We start from the raw sequence: 20,002 nt of genomic DNA on the forward strand, positions 1-20,002 counted from the left end.
TCAATCTGTTTGCAGCCAATTGCAGATTAAGTAATGGTTCCAAACCATTTACCTCAAGGCACACCTTTTTCTATTATTGAGGAACCCTGACAAAGTAACATTTTATTGGATATTTATTTTACATTTTTGGGGTATATCATGTATTCAATGCATAGCAATAACAGAACAATAGGGAATGCAATAACTACAGGAAGTCTGTGCATTTCCTTATTTATGTTAGTAATAGTATTCACCTAACCCTAAGATTTTCAAGAAAATATTATATTAAAAAACTTTTGTTTGTGCATCGGCCACCTTGTTCTATCATTCCTAAACCAACAGATGGAGAAGGGTTTTAAAGGAGCACAAACCTGGTTGGGCTTTTCTCTTTCCTGTGTGTAATATAGGTTTTCTTGCATGTAAATGTTCTGCAAAAGCTAAAATTCCAAAGTTCGCTCCAGAGGGAGTGAAATGCTGGACTCATTTGTTTACTTCCTTAACATCACTATCTAACACTCACGCTTTCATTGGCTAGCGCTCCAACACATTGTACGTGATAGGCTAAGAGGCGGGACATGTTACTACAACTACAGTGTGTCAGCTGTCAGCATGGCCGGCTACACACAGCTATGAGTGTGAATGCTAAAGTAGTTATAGTAGGATGCGGGATTTCGGGTATAGCAGCTGCACACAGACTCGTTAACGCTGGATTTCAACATGTGCAAATACTGGAAGCGACTGCAAGAAGCGGAGGAAGAATCAAAACCGGCACACTGGTTGAGATATTAATGTGAAGCAACTGTTTACAACTAGCCTACTTTAGTGTCTCTTTCCGTACTGTTTATTTTAGCAAATGACCAACAATCAACACATTTCTTGCAGACTCTCAAAGGTTACAGTATTGTCTGTCAATTATGTTATTACCTCGCAGTAATAGAAATCACGTTTCTTTTACATTCCCTATTATCTTAACAGAGCAAGACTGAATTCTGAAAGGAGCATACATAACTATTACAAAATAAACACCTTTCATGTTATTCCATATTAAAACAGATTTTACAGATCCAAACATTTCCTCACCTCATAAAAAAACAAGTTCTTTACTAAGAACAGAGAGCACTACATCTACTCATAATGTAACTAATAAATACAATAAATAATGTATACAAAAGTTATTCCTCCTTAAACATAAAACTTTCATTTCTATTTATAACAATCCTATATTTTGTGATCCCACCAGGGGATAAGGGGGTGAAAAGTTAGGACGATTCTAAGGGCCCGTGCCGTGACTGACAGGGGCCGATTTTTTTTTTTAGAACATTAAGAAAAAAATATTTAGGTAACCAATGTGATTATCTTTTCATGGGGCCCAAAATCCCTGGTGGCACCCCTGGATACCACACAAACATTTTCTATCTGCAGGTGATAATATTGTTGGGATAGGAGCACACTGGATCCATGGACCGACTGAGGAGAACCCAGTGTTTTGTCTGGCCCGTCAGTACGGACTGCTGAACCCAGAGACCCTCACTCCAGAGAACCAGGGCGTGGACGTTGAAGTTAGTCCCCACCAGGCTTCCAACTTCTTCAGCAGTTCAGGTCGCCAGACAGTTAAAAAAAAAAAAAACTGTTATTACACTAAGATGGTTCAAAATAGTTAGAATCTGTACTTTAGAGTTGAATCAAACTTTATCACACACTGAAAACGTGAATAGGCCTATTCACCGGGACTGTATGTGTCTTATTAAGTGGCAGACAACTAGGCTATAAGGTGCTAATGGCTGTGTCATTGATTATTTACCATTTTTGTACAAGTGTAACCTGGTGATATCTCCATTATTGGTATTCTGTTGGTTGTGTAATTTTCAGGTAGGAAGCTGAATGCTGAATATGTCTATCCTGCAGAGGAGATGTTTTATGAGCTGATTTATGAAAGTTCAAAATTCGAGAGTCAAGGAGGAGAACCCTGGGCCTGTGTGGGAGATTTCATACGTTCAAAGGTACATTTCTCTCAGTGACTACAGTAATAACACTGGATGAGGACAAGATTGGCTTTAATATTTCAGATGTTCTTTATATTAAACTGGATTTTTGTGAAAAATAAGTTGTTTTGTTTAATGTTTTCTGGCCCAGGCTGAACAACGAGCAGCAGAGAAGTGGAAAGATATAGATGCAGCTACCAGATGTCTGCGACTGTGTATGATCAGTAACATGTTGAAAGTGGAGTGCTGTTTTAATGGGGCTCACAGTATGGATGAGGTGGGCCTGGGGGCCTATGGTCTGTACAAGACTCTACCTGGGCTTGACTGCACATTCCCTGGGTTAGTACATTGCATATAAAGTGCAAAAACTATTCATATAAAACTCAAATAAACCATTAATTCCTGCATTCACATAAAGTACTGTACCTATTCAGTCTGTTAACTATCTGATTGTCTCAGCACACAAGTGCATGTCCACCTGACCTTAATATATTTTTCTTTTCCATGCAGTGGCTATGAAGGTCTAATCAAAAACTTGATGTCGGAGCTCCCCAGGGATTTGGTGACTTACAACCGGCCTGTTCGCTGTGTCCACTGAAACAACACAGAGAAGGAAGAAAACTCTTTAATGATCGAGTGTGATGATGAGAAGAAGATAGCTGCTGATCATGTCATTGTCACTGTACCTCTAGGTACATTTAAAGATGTGTATTCACCAGTGGCGAGCCGTGACTTTTATACCTAGGCCCTCTGACCCCCCTTCCCTCGAGAAAAAAAAGAAGAGATATTACGTCACAGCGTATACTTCGGCGGAATATCAAAACAGTGGTCCGGGGTGCAAAACGCATCAATGACAGCGACCCTCTACCACACAAAACAACACCATTTATATTCACCTATCATGACAGGGCACCCACAGCCAAGTAACAATTACAAATGAATTAAGTCGGCACGGCGGCCCACATTGAAAATGACTTAGGCCTACCTTTGATGATCAAATCACTTAAACACAAAGTCCATCCTCCTGTCCTTTTGGATGAAGCACTTGATGGCGGGGTCCTGCAGCTGATCCTTTGCCACTCCAGTTTATCATTGTAACTCAATCTTGAAAATGACTCTGTTAATAATTTCGCAACGATGTCATCACTATCACTGAAGTGAGCCATCATGAACGAATTTATGCTAATTATAAATCTATCGATCATAAATCTATCGTTTAGATTTATGATTCGAAAATAATAAAAGTAGGGTAGACATGTGGATATTATCCGGCTGAACAAAACGTGCATTTATCTAACAGGTTCGTTTTCCACAGACCTTATTTCCAGCTATTTTCCAAAATCCTCTGGAGAAATCCCGTTGCTTTCTGTCGAGGGAATCCGAGCGCAGCTTACTTCCGGGTTTTAGGACGCGTCACTGCACCACTTGCATAGACCTCACAGCGGGCGGAACTTGTCATAAAGTCCGCGAAAATAATGCCCGCCCATTTAGAGGGAAGATATGATTGGTCAATTGTACTGTCATTTGACATTACTCTCTCATTGAGGTACTATAGCTGGCCCTCTGTGAATGTAGAGAGGGACCAACAAGCTCTCCCGTCTTCACATAACTCGCAGAGACGGCATTTAACCCTTCACATTCCAACAGAAACTGAACAGGCAGATTCGAAGGATTTATTTCTTTGGAAATATTATTTTAAATACAATTAAATCAAGTTATTTTGGTAAAACTAATGAAAAATGTCCATCCATCCATCTTCTCCCGCTTATCCGTGGTCGGGTCGCGGGGGTAGGAGTTCCAGCAGAGAGCCCCAAACTTTCTTTTCCCTGGCGACATCAACCAGCTCTGACTGGGGGATCCCAAGGCGCTCCCAGGCCAGCGAAGAGATATAATCCCTCCACCTGGTCCTAGGTCTACCCCTTGGTCTCTTCCCAGCTGGACGTGCCTGGAACACCTCCCTAGGGAGGCGCCCAGGTGGCATCCTAACTAGGTGCCCGAACCACCTCAACTGGCTCCTTTCGACGCGAAGGAGGAGCGGCTCAACTCCGAGTCCCTCCCTGATGACCGAACTTCTCACCTTATCCCTAAGGGAGACACCAGCCACCCTGCGGAGAAAACCCATCTCGGCCGCTTGTATCCGCGATCTCGTTCTTTCGGTCATGACCCATCCTTCATGACCATAGGTGAGGGTAGGAACGAAAATGGCCCGGAAGACAGAGAGCTTTGCCTTCTGGCTCAGCTCCCTTTTCGTCACAACGGTGCGGTAAAGCGACTGCAGTACCGCTCCCGCTGCTCCGATTCTCCGGCCCATCTCACGCTCCATTGTTCCCTCACTCGAGAACAAGACCCCGAGATACTTGAACTCCTTCACTTGGGGTAAGGACTCATTCCCTACTTGGAGTGGACAGTCCATCGGTTTCCTGCTGAGAACCATGGCCTCAGATTTCGGCTCTGGAACCTTACTTCTGGATAGGGGTTGGAGGGGGGACTCTTTAATCTTGCTGGGAGACTTCAACGCACATGTGGGCAATGATGGAGACACTTGGAGGGGCGTGATTGGGAGGAACGGCCCCCCTGATCTGAACCGGAGTGGTGGTTTGTTACTGGACTTCTGTGCTAGTCATGGATTGGCCATAACAAACACCATGTTCGAACATAAGGATGCTCATAAGTGTACGTGGTACCAGAGCACCCTAGGCAGAAGGTCCATGATCGATTTCGTTATCGTATCATCGGACCTGAGGCCGTATGTTTTGGACACTCGGGTAAAGAGAGGGACGGAGTTGTCAACTGATCACCATCTGGTGGTGAGTTGGGTCGAGTGGCGGGGGAAGCCTCTGGATAGACCTGGTAAGCCCAAACGTGTAGTTCGGGGTGAACTGGGAACATCTGGAGGAGGCCCAAGTTCAGGAGGCCTTCAACTCACACCTCCGGTGGAGCTTTTCGGGCATTCCTGTGGAGGTTGGGGACATTGAACCAAAGTGGTCGGTGTTCAAAGCCTCTATTGCCGAAGCCGCGGCGGGGAGCTGTGGTCTCAAGGTCCTAGGTGCCTCAAGGTGCGGTAACCCTCGAACCTCCTGGTGGACACCGGTGGTCAGGGAAGCCGTCCGACTGAAGAAGGAGGCCTTCAGGGATTTGTTATCCCGGGGGACTCCCGAGGCAGTTGCAAGGTACCGACAGGCCCGAAGGGCAGCAGCCTCATCCGTGGCCGAGGCAAAGCAGCGGGTGTGGGAGAAGTTCGGAGAAGACATGGAGAAGGACTTTCGGACGGCACCAAAGTTGTTCTGGAAAACTGTCCGACACCTCAGGAGGGGGAAGCAGGGAACCATCCAAGCTGTGTACAGTAAGGATGGGAAATTTTCTGGATGAAAAATGTAACAACAAAATATTTTAAAAAAAACGTTTTTTTCCAATGTTTTCAAATATTATTTTGTAGAATATCTTAGGCCCTCTGTGAGGGCCTAGAGGGCCCTGACGGCTCACCACTGGTATTCAAAAACTCAGTTTGCGATTTTGCATCTCAGAGCAGGAAATCTACAGACATGACACAGTGCAAAAAAGAGACTTGAAGTGAGGATAACATTGCCGATAATCATTTATGTTAGGCATGCAGTTAAAATAACAGTCATCTATTGGCTTAATCTAAAAAATAACAAAATTAAAGAATTGTATCACAATGAATTAACCAGTGCTGTTTAAGGCAGATCAGCATCATTTATTCTATATACTAACCATCATCTAACTTGTTCATGGTTTTCTATTTTTTCATCAGGATATCTTAAGAAGCACCATTCAACCCTGTTCAGTCCTCCTCTCCCTCTACACAAACTGCACTCTGTTGAGAGACTAGGTTTTGGAATTACCAATGTAATATATGTGGAGTTTGATTCCCCGTGGTGGGATGCTGACTGTGAAAACATCTATCTGTCACGGTGTGTGAAGCAGGTAGGACCCAAATGCAGATTAAAGTGAGAATTCCTTTATTTCAAGGCTAGGTGAACAACAAAGACAAAACAGAACACTCACCGACGTACTAGTCATGACAAAAGACGAACCGACAAAGACAGACAGAAAAACCAGAACTTAAATACACACAAGACTAATCACAGAAACAAGACACAGGTGAGGAGGGAGGAGAAAACACAGGGACACCAGGTGAACACAATCGGGTAAATTAGACACCAGGGAAACTAACGACCGGGAACCACAGACAGATTTAAACAAGACACAACGCAGACAGAAACAGGCAAGACAGGAAGTGAAGACCTTTCAACATAAAACATGAAACAAGACAAGACAAAATACAATACAGGCAGATCGTGACAGTACCCCCCCCTGAAGGGACGGATTCCAGACGTCCCTAAAACACACAAAAACAAAAAAACAATGTCCAGCAGGCTGGGTGGAGGGGGACCGGAGGAGGGACACAAAACTAGGGCCACCAGGGTGGGTGGAGGGGGTCCGGAGGACGGGTCTGGGCTGACAACCCAGGAGCACAGCAGAGGACCAGGAAGGGATCTCGGGTGGACGGCCCGGGGGCAAGGCAGAGTTCAAGGAGGGGTTCTCGGGCGGACGGCCCAGGGGCAAGGCAGAGTTCAAGGAGGGGTTCTCGGGCGGACGGCCCGGGGGCAAGGCAGAGTTCAAAAAGGGGGATTCGGGCGGACGGCCCGGGGGCAAGGCAGAGTCTAAGGTGGGGGACTCGGGCGGCCGAGCATGAGGGCGAAGGCAGCGGCAGGAAGAGTCAGGGGGCCGGGATCGCGGGCGAAGACCACGGCTCACAGAGGGTCGGGATCGAGGGCGAAGACCAGAGAGCTCTGGAGGCCGGGCAGGAAGGCGCTGACGGGACAGTGCCGGAGGCCGGGCAGGACCCGGTGTCGGAGCTGGTGGGACAGGCCTCGGCAGGATCCCCCACGGAAGAGGACCAGGACACGGGATTTGCAGGACCCCCGGCAGGAGAGCAGTCGGCGGGGCCTCCAACGGCACAGGACATAGGATTGGCAGGACCCCCGGCAGGAGAGTAGACTGCAGGGCCTCCAACGGCACAGGACAAAGGTTTGGCAGGACCCCCGGAAGGAGAGTAGTCGGCGGGACCTCCAACGAGACAGGACAAGGAGCTGGCAGGACCCCCGGCAGGAGAGTAGACGGCAGGACCTCCAAGGGGACAGGACAAAGGGTTGGCAGGACCCCCGGCAGGAGAGTAGTCGGCGGGGCCTCCAACGGCACAGGACAAAGGGTTGGCAGGACCCCCGGCAGGAGAGTAGACGGCGGGACCTCCAACGAGACAGGACAAAGGGTTGGCAGGACCCCCGGCAGGAGAGTAGTCGGCGGGACCTCCAACGAGACAGGACAAGGAGCTGGCAGGACCCCCGGCAGGAGAGTAGACGGCGGGACCTCCAACGGGACAGACATACGATTGGTAGGACCCTCGGCAGAGGAGTAGTCGACGGGGCCTCCAACGGGACAGGACATGGAGTAGGGACTTGAGACGTGACTCGAGAGGGGACTCGAGAGGAGACTCGAGAGGGGAACCAAGAGGGAACTCGAGAGGGGACTCGAGAGGAGACTCGAGAGGGGAACTAGAGAGGGGAACTAGAGAGGGGAACTAGAGAGGGGACTAAAGGAGGGACTAGAGGAGGGAACTCGAGAGGGGACCTGAGAGGGAACTGGAGAGGGAACCGGAGAGGGAACCGGAGAGGGAACCGGAGAGGAGACTTGAGAGGGGACCCGAGAAGGGATTTGAGAGGGGACCGGAGAGGGGACTAGAGAGGGGACCCGAGAGGGGACCCGAGAGGGGACCCGAGAGGGAACTCGAGAGGGAACTCGAGAGGGGACCCGAGAGGGAACTCGAGAGGGGACCCGAGAGGGAACTCGAGAGGGGACCCGAGAGGGAACTCGAGAGGGGACCCGAGAGGGAACTCGAGAGGGGACCCGAGAGGGAACTCGAGAGGGAACTCGAGAGGGGACCCGAGAGGGAACTCGAAAGGGGACTCGGGTAGGAACTGGAGAGGGGACTCGGGTAGGAACTGGAGAGGGGACATGAGTCGGTCGGTACGCCGACAGGACACGGGGAGCTGGCGTCGTCTGGGGAGCCAGCAGGAGACGAGGTGCTGGAGTCGGCCGGTACGCCGACAAGACTCGGGGAGCTGGCGTCGGCTGGGGAGCCAGCAGGAGACGAGGTGCTGGAGTCGGCCGGTACGCCGACAAGACTCGGGGAGCAGGCGTCGGCTGGGGAGCCAGCAGGAGACGAGGTGCTGGAGTCGGCCGGTACGCCGACAAGACTCGGGGAGCTGGCGTCGGCTGGGGAGCCAGCCCTGTAGCCGAAACTGGAGTCGAGCCCATGGCTTCCGGGGCCGGTACTGAAGCCGGAACCATGGCTGCTGGGGCCGGAACCATGGCTGCGGGGGCCGGAATTGAAGCCATGTTTCCGGCTCCAGAACCGGACCTTACAGCCATGAGAATCATGGCTGTAAGGTCCGGTTCTGGAGCCGGAAACATGGCTGTAAGGTCCGGTTCTGGAGCCGGAAACATGGCTGTAAAGTCCGGTTCTGGAGCCGGAATTGAAGCCAGAATCATGGCTGCTGGGTCCGGCGCGGAAGCCTGGACCCTGGCTGTGTAAGCCAGGTAATCCAGTATGGACGCAAAGCTGCGTGGGCCGGTACTGGAGCATGGAGGCATGGCTGCTGGGTCCGGCACTGGAGCCGGAACCATGGCTGTTGGGGCTTGTACTGGAGCCGGAACCATGGCTGCTGGGACTCGGGCTGCTAGCCTGGCCTTGCGACGACTCCTCTTAGCAGCCTCCTGAATACTCCGTGGACCTCCATAAGCCAGACGAGTTCCGGAATACGACTCCTGGACAGGAGCAGGAACTGGGGCAGAAGCATGGGTTGACTTCAGGCGGAACCCACCAAGGCGTATGGTGCCAGGTTGGGAATTGGGCGACAGGGAGCTAGCATGCCAAAATCCAGTCAGGTAAGAACTCAACAAAACATGGTTTCTCTGCTGCCAACCGGAGCGCCTCTACCAGAGCGGCCCTCTTCTGCCGAACACTGGACGCTCCCTTCCACCAATCGAAGCAGCAAGCCAGATAGAAGGTTAAATGCTGTAATTCAACCTCCCATGGATCATCTGCTGGGTCCATTTTGTGGTTGGTTCGTTCTGTCACGGTGTGTGAAGCAGGTAGGACCCAAATGCAGATTAAAGTGAGAATTCCTTTATTTCAAGGCTAGGTGAACAACAAATTCAAAACAGAACACTCACCGACGAACTAGTCATGACAAAAGACGAACCGACAAAGACAGACAGAAAAACCAGAACTTAAATACACACAAGACTAATCACAGAAACAAGACACAGGTGAGGAGGGAGCAGAAAACACAGGGACACCAGGTGAACACAATCGGGTAAATTAGACACACCAGGGAAACTAACGACCAGGAACCACAGACAGATTTAAACAAGACACAACGCAGACAGAAACAGGCAAGACAGGAAGTGAAGACCTTTCAACATAAAACATGAAACAAGACAAGACAAAATACAATACAGGCAGATCGTGACACTATCTCGTGTGGGAAGATGAGGTGAGACAATATACAAAAAAGCAACACAAAATATACATATGGCCTATGATGTGTGAATGTGTGTGAGCAGCTTGTTTTCACCACGTGTTTTCTTAAAAAGTTAGATTTGTATGCCACTAGTTAGCAAAATATGTAACATTAGACATTTGAAACAGTTTCCTCTGTTGTTGTGATTCAGGATGGCATGGTGGACCAGGTGCCAGATGTACAGAGATCCTGGATAAAGAAGCTGTTTGGCTTCACTGTGCTCAAATCCACTGAAAGGTCAACAAATGCGGATGCTTGTTTTTTTGTAAAAAATAAATTATAAATACATTGATAATGGATGCAGTCATGTTTGTCTTTTAACTTTCAGGTATGGCCATGTTCTCTGTGGCTGGATTGCTGGCCATGAGTCAGAGGATATGGAGACCTTGTCTGAACAAGAGGTTACACACACCATGACACAACTCATCCGCAGATTCACAGGTGAGCCTAAATAAGTCACAAATATTGAGCAACAATTGAGAGTAAAAATACAATTTCTGTCATCACTCTCAGACTAACTGTGTGTTTAGGAAACCCGACCGTCACCCCGAGGAGAGCCCTGCGCTCACAGTGGTTTCATGACCCCTGGACATGTGGATCTTACAGTTACCCAGGAAAAGGTTGCTCAGTCCAGGACCTGGAGAACATGATGGAGCCTCTGCCTACCGATGGGTCACTTTTACAAGTAGGCTAACTACATGTTCATACACTAACAGAATTTGTGTGCACTTAGGGAACACACAGACTAGCACATAATATACCAATCTGTAAAACCTTGTTGTAACTATTTGGTGTATTTTAGCCTATGCAGGTGTTGTTTGCTGGAGATCGATCGAGGCTACTCATACTGCTACTTTTCCACCGTTCATGTAGCGCTCCTCACTGGGTGGAGAGAAGCTGACAGACTCATCTCACACTACTCCTCCAGTAGTAACTCTAAACCACTCAAGTCAAACACAGATGTGTAAAAAGAACTGGATACAGCATGAATCCTGTTCACAAGTGTGCATGGAGCCATAATGGTTTGACTGACACATATCTTTCCGTAATCTCCTGCGTCGATGGGCACAAGGGCTCTAGGGTTTTCTTCAACCCTGCCTCCAAACCACTCAGTCTCTTGCTCATTCCCATGAAAGGCTGCACAAATAACTCTGTATTTAACAATAAATGATTACAACTTTAAGAATCTAATGATTTAAAACGGGCTGTTTATGTGTTCAGACCTCGAAGCTGATTTACCCCAAATTAATGATTTGCTGATTTACAGACGTCGGTTTACCAATATAAGTCAACAGGCTTCTTCTTTTTCAAATGTAAAACAGGTTGGGGGACTTTTGACATGTAGAGGAAAGTTTAAACGTGAAAAAAACAGTTTGTTTTAATAATTGCTTTAGCAAAAAAATCTGAAGTACCAGTAGGCCTACCACTACCCAATGAGTATGTTTCATTCTTCAGAAGCCTTCTTGTTCACCTGTGACCTGAAAACATCTGACCAGTGTTAACATATAGAAAAATACTACCCTCTTGTGGTAAATTACAATTGTGTAAAATAATGATTTGAATACATTAGAAAACATATAAATAAACATGCTGAATGTCCCCTCCAGTAATGACTGATTTTCCTTTTGCGGTATTATAATTGAATGTTAAAGGGATTATAACCAAGGACAAAAAAGTTGAATGGCCAGATATCAGTTTTATTTTGAAACTCTTAACCGGAAAACATGTTGTATTTGTTGCTTATGCTTCAGGAGGAAGGGTATAACCGTTAACAAAAAGTAGTATTGCATACGTGCAGACTCAGCTATGGCTATGAGTGTGAATGCTAAAGTAGTTATAGTAGGATGCGGGATTTCAGGTATAGCAGCTGCACAAAGACTCGTTAACGCTGGATTTCAACATGTGCAAATACTGGAAGCGACTGCAAGAAGCGGAGGAAGAGTCAAAACCGGCACACTGGGTGAGATGTGTGAAACAGCCACCGATCAACACAATGTATTGCAGCGTCTCAAAGGTTACAGTGTTATCGCTTGAATGTTTTTATTAGTCTACCTCGCAATATGTTGTTACATTTCCTCTGATCCGATCCACAAAGCAAGAACGAGTTCTTAAAGGAGCCTAAAAAAACAACAATATTTAAACTTCTTTACATTTAATTTAGCTCACCCTTTTATCCAAATAAGTGCAGATCAACAAGATAGGAGGGCATATATTTTTCTTCTAATAAGCCAAACCATTGTAATTGTTGGTGCATCAGTTTTGAAAATGCCATTTTATCTATTTGTTTATTTGGAGTTTTCAGTTTGTGATGGAAAATATGTGTGCTGTATTGGAGCTCTTTGCAACATTTTGGGGCCAAGATAGCAAACAGGCTTATTTTAATTGAGGAGTACCTGGGTCCAACTTGCAGTGAAGAAGGAGCAAGCCCATTGCCTGATGTAGAGCAAAGTGCACGTGCTGCTGTGTATGATTTAAATCATGTCCTGGATGTAGGAAGTTCAGATCCAGAGTGGAGTATAATGTGGTAGAATTTTGATATGTTGGAAACCAGTTGAGCTGCTGCATTATGCATTAGCTGAAGAGGTTGGATGGCACTGCTCAGTAGGGGACAAATCCTTCTGATGTTGTATCTGTAGGAGCGGGTTAAAGATGTGATGTTGGCAGTGAAGGACAGTCCAGTGTCCCTCCCAGATTCCTTGCAGTCTGAGTCGGGAAACAACAAAATGTTAATAGAAAGGTCATGGATGGGAGAGTCCTTACCTGCAAGGAAGAGCAGATCTGTCTTGTTTAGATTGCGCTTTAGGTTGTGCTGCAAAAACATTGCACTGAGAGATGTGAAAGCCTCTCTGAAGAACCAGCACCTTACCGTGGTAGAGAGGTTTGTGTGCCCTGATGAACCTGGGGGCTGTGTTGTCTGGAACCTTGTGTTCCTGGTAGGGTCTCCCATGGCAAATTGATCTCAGGCAAGGGGCCAGACTAAGATTGGTTCAAAAGACCTCATGAAAGAAAAAACAAGAAGTGAGGATACCCGGCCCGGAGGAAGCCTGGGGTCCCCTTCTGGAGCCAGGCCCAGAAGGAGGACTCGTCAGCGAGCGTCTGGTGGCCGGGCTTGCCACGGAGCCCGGCCAGGCCCAGCCCGAAAAGGCAACGTGGGCAACACCTCCGCTTCTCCGTCCCGCGGGCCCACCACCTACGGGAAACAGCGATGGGGTCGGGTGCGCTGCCAAAAGGGTGGCAGTGAAAGCGGAGGGTCTCGACGGACCAGACCCGGGCGACAGAAGCTGTCTTTTGGGACGTGGAACGTCAACTCTCTGGGGGGGAAGGAGCCGGAGCTTGTGCGGGAGGTGGAGCATTACCAGTTGGATCTGGTTGGGCTCGCCTCTACGCACAGCGTCGGCTCTGGAACCTTACTTCTGGATAGGGGTTGGACTCTATTCTTCTCCGGAGTTGCTCAAGGTGTGAGGCGCCAGACGGGTGTGGGGATACTCACAAGTCCCCGGTTGGGTGTTTCGTTGTTGAAGTTTACCCCAGTGGACGAGAGGGTTGCCTCCCTACGCCTGCGGGTTATGGGGGGGAAAACTCTGACTGTTGTGTGTGCTTATGCACCCAACAGCAGTTCAGAGTATACGGCCTTCTTGGAGACCCTGGAAAGAGTCCTGTATGGGGCTCCTGAAGGGGACTCTTTAATCTTGCTGGGAGACTTCAACGCACATGTGGGCAATGATGGAGACACTTGGAGGGGCGTGATTGGGAGGAACGGCCCCCCTGATCTGAACCGGAGTGGTTGTTTGTTACTGGACTTCTGTGCTAGTCATGGATTGGCCATAACAAACACTATGTTCGAACATAAGGATGCTCATAAGTGTACGTGGTACCAGAGCACCCTAGGCAGAAGATCCATGATCGATTTCGTTATCGTATCATCGGACCTGAGGCCGTATGTTTTGGACACTCGGGTAAAGAGAGGGGCGGAGTTGTCAACTGATCACCATCTGGTGGTGGGTTGGGTCGAGTGGCGGGGGAAGCCTCTGGATAGACCTGGTAAGCCCAAACGTGTAGTTCGGGTGAACTGGGAACGTCTGGAGGAGGCCCAAGTTCAGGAGGCCTTCAACTCACACCTCCGGCGGAGCTTTTCGGGCATTCCTGTGGAGGTTGGGGACATTGAACCAGAGTGGTCGGTGTTCAAAGCCTCTATTGCCGAAGCCGCGGCGGGGAGCTGTGGTCTCAAGGTCCTAGGTGCCTCAAGGGGCGGTAACCCTCGAACCTCCTGGTGGACATCGTTGGTCAGGGAAGCCGTCCGACTGAAGAAGGAGGCCTTCAGGGATTTGTTATCCCGGGGGACTCCCGAGGCAGTTGCAAGGTACCGACAGGCCCGAAGGGCAGCAGCCTCATCCGTGGCCGAGGCAAAGCAGCGGGTGTGGGAGAAGTTCGGAGAAGACATGGAGAAGGACTTTCGGGCGGCACCAAAGTTGTTCTGGAAAACTGTCTGAAACCTCAGGAGGGGGAAGCAGGGAACCATCCAAGCTGTGTACAGTAAGGATGGGACATTGTTGACCTCAACTGATGGAGTGTTAGGGCGTTAGAAGGAACACTTTGAGGAACTCCTGGACCCGACAACTCCGCCCTCTATGTTAGAGGCAGAGCTGGAGTATGACGGGGGATCAACACCAATCTCCCGGGGGGAGGTCACTGAGGTCGTCAAACAACTCCACAGTGGCAAAGCCCCGGGGGTGGATGAGATCCGCCCAGAAATGCTGAAGGCTCTGGGTGTTGAGGAACTGTCATGGTTGACATGTCTCATCAACATTGCGTGGAAGTCGGAAACAGTACCGAAGGAGTGGCAGACCGGGGTGGTGGTTCCTCTTTTTAAAAAGGGGGATCAGAGGGTGTGTGCCAATTACAGAGGCATCACAATACTCAGCCTCCCCGGGAAAGTTTACTCTAAGGTACTCGAAAGGAGGGTCAGGCCGATTGTCGAACCTCAGATTGAGGAGGAACAATGCGGATTCCGTCCTGGTCGTGGAACGACGGATCAGCTTTTTACTCTCGCAGGGATCCTGGAGGGGGCCTGGGAGTACGCTTATCCGGTCTACATGTGTTTTGTAGACTTGGAGAAGGCGTATGACCGAGTTCCCAGGGAGTTACTGTGGGAGGTGCTGCGGGAGTATGGGGTGAGGGGGTCTCTACTCAGGGCCATCCAATCTCTGTACTCCCAAAGCGAGAGCTGTGTCCGGGTCCTCGGCAGTAAGTCGGACCCATTTCCGGTGAGGGTTGGCCTCCGCCAGGGCTGCGCTTTGTCACCAATCCTGTTTGTAATATATATGGATCGGATTTCGAGGTGTAGTCATGGGGGAGGGGGTCTGCAGTTCGGTGGACTAAGGATTGCACCACTGCTTTTTGCAGATGATGTGGTTCTGATGGCTTCATCGGTCTGCGACCTTCAGCACTCACTGGATCGGTTCCCAACCGAGTGTGAAGCGGCTGGGATGAGGATCAGCACCTCCAAATCTGAGGCCATGGTTCTCAGCAGGAAACCGATGGACTGTCCACTCCAAGTAGGGAATGCGTCCTTACCCCAAGTGAAGGAGTTCAAGTATCTCGGGGTCTTGTTCTCGAGTGAGGGAACAATGGAGCGTGAGATGGGCCGGAGCAGCGGGAGCGGTACTGCAGTCGCTTTACCGCACCGTTGTGACGAAAAGGGAGCTGAGCCAGAAGGCAAAGCTCTCTGTCTACCGGGCCATTTTCGTTCCTACCCTCACCTATGGTCATGAAGGATGGGTCATGACCGAAAGAACGAGATCGCGGATACAAGCGGCCGAGATGGGTTTTCTCCGCAGGGTGGCTGGCGTCTCCCTTAGGGATAGGGTGAGAAGTTCGGTCATCCGGGAGGGACTCAGAGTTGAGCCGCTCCTCCTTCGCGTCGAAAGGAGCCAGTTGAGGTGGTTCGGGCACCTAGTTAGGATGCCACCTGGGCGCCTCCCTAGGGAGGTGTTCCAGGCACGTCCAGCTGGGAAGAGACCAAGGGGTAGACCTAGGACCAGGTGGAGGGATTATATCTCTTCGCTGGCCTGGGAGCGCCTTGGGATCCCCCAGTCAGAGCTGGTTGATGTCGCCAGGGAAAAGAAAGTTTGGGGCTCTCTGCTAGAACTGCTACCCCCGTGACCCGACCACGGATAAGTGGGAGAAGATGCATGGATGGATGGATGAGAGATGTGAGCCATACAAGCACAGATGTGTGTGACCTCCTGGGTTTCAGAAAAAAAACAGAATCAGTTTTGTATTATTTGCGTTACTGTCGTAGGAGAAGCAATGAAAGCCAAGTCAATACGTACAGAGATTAAAGGAGGGGACCAAGGGCCTGCTGTATAACCCTATCAATAAAAAACAGCAAAAACATTGCTTTGAAGAAACAAAAAACCCAACTATATTAATAATCATTTTTTCAATCTCTACTTTTTTATTTTTTGCAGGTGATAATATCATTGAGATAGGGGCAAATTGGATCCATGGACCGTCTGAAGAGAACCCAGTGTTTTGTCTGGCCCGTCAGTATGGGCTGCTAGAACCAGATGCCCTCACACCAGAGAACCAGGCCATGGATGTTGAGGGACATCCCCCCTGGGTTCCCAACTTCTTCAGCAGTTCAGGTCGAGTACATTTTTGTTATATAGCACACAATCACAAATGTACCTCTAGAAGCTTTAGGATAAGGAAAAACGTATCTGAATGTCGTCAGATATTGGCATAATTGTAGCTTATTTTAAGACTGACCCTTCAGATACATCCAATTTAATATTGACTAGTTACGTGGTACTGTAGAGTTTTCCTTATTAGTTTTCTCTGGGATGTGTAATTTGCAGGTAGGAAGCTGAATGCCGAGGATATCTATCCTGCTCAGGAGATGTTTCTTGAACTGATGAGTGAAGTTTCAAAATTCGAGAGTCAGGGTGGAGAACCCTGGGCCTGTGTGGGAGATTTCATACGTTCAGAGGTACATTTCTCTCAGTGACTACAATAATAACACTGGATGATGACAAGATTAGCTTGAATATATCAGATGTTTTTGAGGATAAATTGCATCTTGTAAGACAAAGGAGTTTGTTTTGTTTCTTTTTTTCTGGCCCAGGCTGAACAACAAGCAGCAGAGAAGTGGAAAGATATCGATGCAGCTACCAGATGTCTGCGACTGTGCGTGATCAGTAACATGTTGAAGGTCGAGTGCTGTGTTAATGGGGCTCACAGTATGGATGAGGTGGGCCTGGGGGCCTACGGTCTATACAAGACTCTACCTGGGCTCGACTGCACATTCCCAGGGTTAGTACTTTAACATTGCATACATAGTACAGCAACTATCATCTATTTCTATAATTCATTTCCATAAGACGTTATTTCCCATACATTTGAATGTTAAAAATGTCATTTGTAATGTCATGTTATGCAATTGCTTGACTCAAAGAAGCTGCTTTCTTTTGATAAAAAGTACACTTATGAATCACCCAGTCAAACATGCTGTTAATGTCCAATCCATGATTAAGACAGAGGTGAAGTAACAAAACACCATTTAGCCTGACAGTAATCTTCTTTCCCAGATATGATCTGACTCCAACAACTACTCCCCGGTAGCTTTATCTGACACATAGATAGTTTGGTTTATGAGTAGTAGATTATTCAATCTGATCATTTCAGCCCACTTTTGTCTTTTTTGATTGACCTAAATATAGTTTTATTTTTCACACAGTGGCTATGAAGGTCTAATCAAAAACTTGATGTCGGAGCTCCCCAGTGATTTGGTGACTTACAACCGGCCTGTTCGCTGTGTCCACTGGAACAACACAGAGAAGGAAGAAAACTCTTTGATGATCGAATGTGATGATGAGAAGAAGATAGCTGCTGATCATGTCATTGTCACTGTACCTCTAGGTAGATTCAGAGACGTATATTAGCAAACACAGTTTGGTATTTTCCATCTCAGCGCATGAAATGTTTAGGTTGTGCTACAACTCTGTTCTTGTGATTTGCTGTTCTTTACAGGATATCTTAAGAAGCACCATTCAACCCTGTTCAGTCCTCCTCTCCCTCTACACAAGCTGCACTCTGTAGAGAGACTAGGATTTGGAACTAACAATAAAATATATGTGGAGTTTGATTCACCGTGGTGGGATGCTGACTGTGAGGTCATATATCTTGTGTGGGAAGATGAGGTGAGATGTGCAGTCATTGAATAAAGAGACAGACAGGGACACCTAATTACCTAGGAGAATAGTCATTTTAAAACAAAGTTTTCCCGAGCGCTAGGGTCTTAATTTTTGGGCTGGTTTTGCTCGTGTAATCTGGGTCAGGGATGCCCTAAAAAAGGGTTGCATGCAGCCATCTCTTCAAAACATTGTGTCCTATTTTTCAACCACCCATTTTCCAAACCAGTTATCAAAAATGTCTAACACATACACACTATTAAACTGTTTCCTCTCTTGTTGTGATTCAGGATGGCATGTTGGACCAGGTGCCAGATGTGCAGAGATCCTGGATAAAGAAGCTGTTTGGCTTCACTGTGCTCAAACCCTCTGAAAGGTCAACAAATGCTGATGCGAGCAACTATACACTGTGCAATTTTTTTTATTCTGAAGTGATTTGACATTTTATTGTGTATTTCTTTACATGTGTGTACTGTTTTTGTATGTTATATTTAATAGAAAATAACTGGTAAATACATTGATAAGGAGTAACGTACTCTGCTGTTTAGGTATGGCCATGTTCTCTGTGGCTGGATTGCTGGACATGAGTCAGAGTATATGGAGACCCTGTCTGAACAAGAGGTCACACACACCATGACACAACTCATCTGCAGATTCACAGGTGAGCCTAAATATGTCTCAAAGATTGAGCAACAATTCAGTACAGATTGCATTTTAGCATGTACCTTTTTTCTTTTAAAAGTGGAGGCTTTCTGTCTAAAACGTAAGTTAAGAATGATTTCTGTCAGCACTCTCAGACTAACTGTGTGTTTAGGAAACCCGACCGTCACCCCGAGGAGAGTCCTGCGCTCACAGTGGTTTCATGACCCCTGGACATGTGGATCTTACAGTTACCCAGGAAAAGGTTGTTCAGCCCAGGACCTGGAGAACATGATGGAGCCTCTGCCTACCAAGGGGTCACTTTTACAAGTAACTTCATGTTCATTCTCAAACACAATTGTGTTCACTTAGGAAAAACACAGACTCACATTATATGATAGACCTACTTGTAACTAGTTGGTGTATTTCAGCCCCTGCAGGTGTTATTTGCTGGAGAGGCGACTCATCCCTGCTACTACTCCACCGTCCACGGAGCCCTCCTTACTGGGTGGAGAGAAGCTGACAGACTCATCTCTCACTATTCCGCCATCAGTACCTCTGAACCACCCAAGTCAAAGCTTTAAAAGAACATTGCTGCTTTGTTATTTAAATCAGTCGCTTAAGGGCGCTTTCAGCTATTCTAATCCGAATATCACCCAATCGTCTGCGCTGCCTGGGCTAAAAGAAAAGTTGGTGTTCTTACACAGCATGTATTTACAGGATCTGTAAATGGGAAAAAAATGAAGAAGCTTGGACCAAGTCACACATTTTTTTCAGCCAATCAGCAATGGAGAGCATTCGTGCTTGTCAGGAAAATTAAGATTGAAGATAGACAGTAATCTTGTTTATCTTCATATCAATGCATCTGAAATAAGTAGTTGTGATTTTGTGTCTTTGATTTTTTGTATTTAAAGAATGGTTGAATTCTAATCTAGCAGTTTTCAAATATCCATATTGCTGAACTTATTCTAAAAATATTCATTATATTATATGTATTATGTATACATTGATTGTAATTATCTATCAGATTTTATAAATTGTATATTTTTCAATAATCAGTTTTACCAGTTCTCTCTTAAATCAGTGAGTTAATCTCAAACCTATATGAAAAACTATTAATAAAGTTTCATCTCACTTATAATGTTTTACTAATCATTGTATTGTTTGTACCTGACAATATGTTGCCTTATTGGTTTTCCCTTCTTGTCACACTGGCTTTTATAACACTTTGTTAATCTGTTTTTCATTTTTGATTCATTACTAATAATATTGTGCCTACACCTAAAAACTATTCACTGACGGGCAACCAAGAAAGTATGGATTAGAGGAAATTAGTCTACAATATTTATTTTAAACAGGCATAACGCCACATAACGTAGAAAATAACCTAGAGAGAGAAATAGAAAGGCTAAGAACTATTGAAGCCATCCATTTGTGTTAAGAACAATTAGTAAAGGACGACAAAGCCCATGAATGTATAAAGTACAGTTTTTACAATTTTAATTGTATTTCTTGCTGCCGCTTTACTTCTTGACTACTATATATTTCCATTTACTTTTTTAATGCTGAGAATTATTTTTTACATGGATGTGTATTTAGCAAG

At 47.1% G+C, this 20,002-nt stretch overlaps 1 protein-coding gene and 1 pseudogene across 1 annotated transcript; both read left to right on the forward strand.

Annotated features, from left to right (window-relative positions):
• The first annotated feature begins 608 nt into the window (after positions 1-608).
• On the forward strand, positions 609-10,580 carry LOC117536812 (annotated as a pseudogene).
• A 733-nt stretch (positions 10,581-11,313) lies between these two features.
• Positions 11,314-19,537, forward strand: LOC117536785 (peroxisomal N(1)-acetyl-spermine/spermidine oxidase-like). Its single transcript, XM_034201806.1, has 10 exons — positions 11,314-11,528; positions 16,039-16,215; positions 16,429-16,559; positions 16,695-16,882; positions 17,307-17,488; positions 17,600-17,769; positions 18,051-18,136; positions 18,309-18,421; positions 18,575-18,729; positions 18,831-19,537. Exons 1-10 carry the CDS (start codon positions 11,375-11,377, stop codon positions 18,981-18,983), a joined length of 1,509 nt encoding a protein of 502 aa, XP_034057697.1. The 5' UTR covers positions 11,314-11,374; the 3' UTR covers positions 18,984-19,537.
• Positions 19,538-20,002: the final 465 nt, after the last annotated feature.

The sequence above is a fragment of the Gymnodraco acuticeps genome, unplaced genomic scaffold (assembly GCF_902827175.1).
Source record: "Gymnodraco acuticeps unplaced genomic scaffold, fGymAcu1.1, whole genome shotgun sequence".
Lineage (NCBI taxonomy): Eukaryota > Metazoa > Chordata > Actinopteri > Perciformes > Bathydraconidae > Gymnodraco > Gymnodraco acuticeps.

Excerpts from the sequence above, each read along its gene's own strand:
- LOC117536785 (XM_034201806.1), top strand. The coding sequence starts at position 11,375 with ATGGCTATGAGTGTGAATGCTAAAGTAGTTATAGTAGGATGCGGGATT. Across the intron at positions 16,216-16,428 it reads CAACTTCTTCAGCAGTTCAG|GTAGGAAGCTGAATGCCGAG; the intron begins GTCGAGTACATT and ends TGTAATTTGCAG. Across the intron at positions 16,560-16,694 it reads GAGATTTCATACGTTCAGAG|GCTGAACAACAAGCAGCAGA; the intron begins GTACATTTCTCT and ends TTTCTGGCCCAG.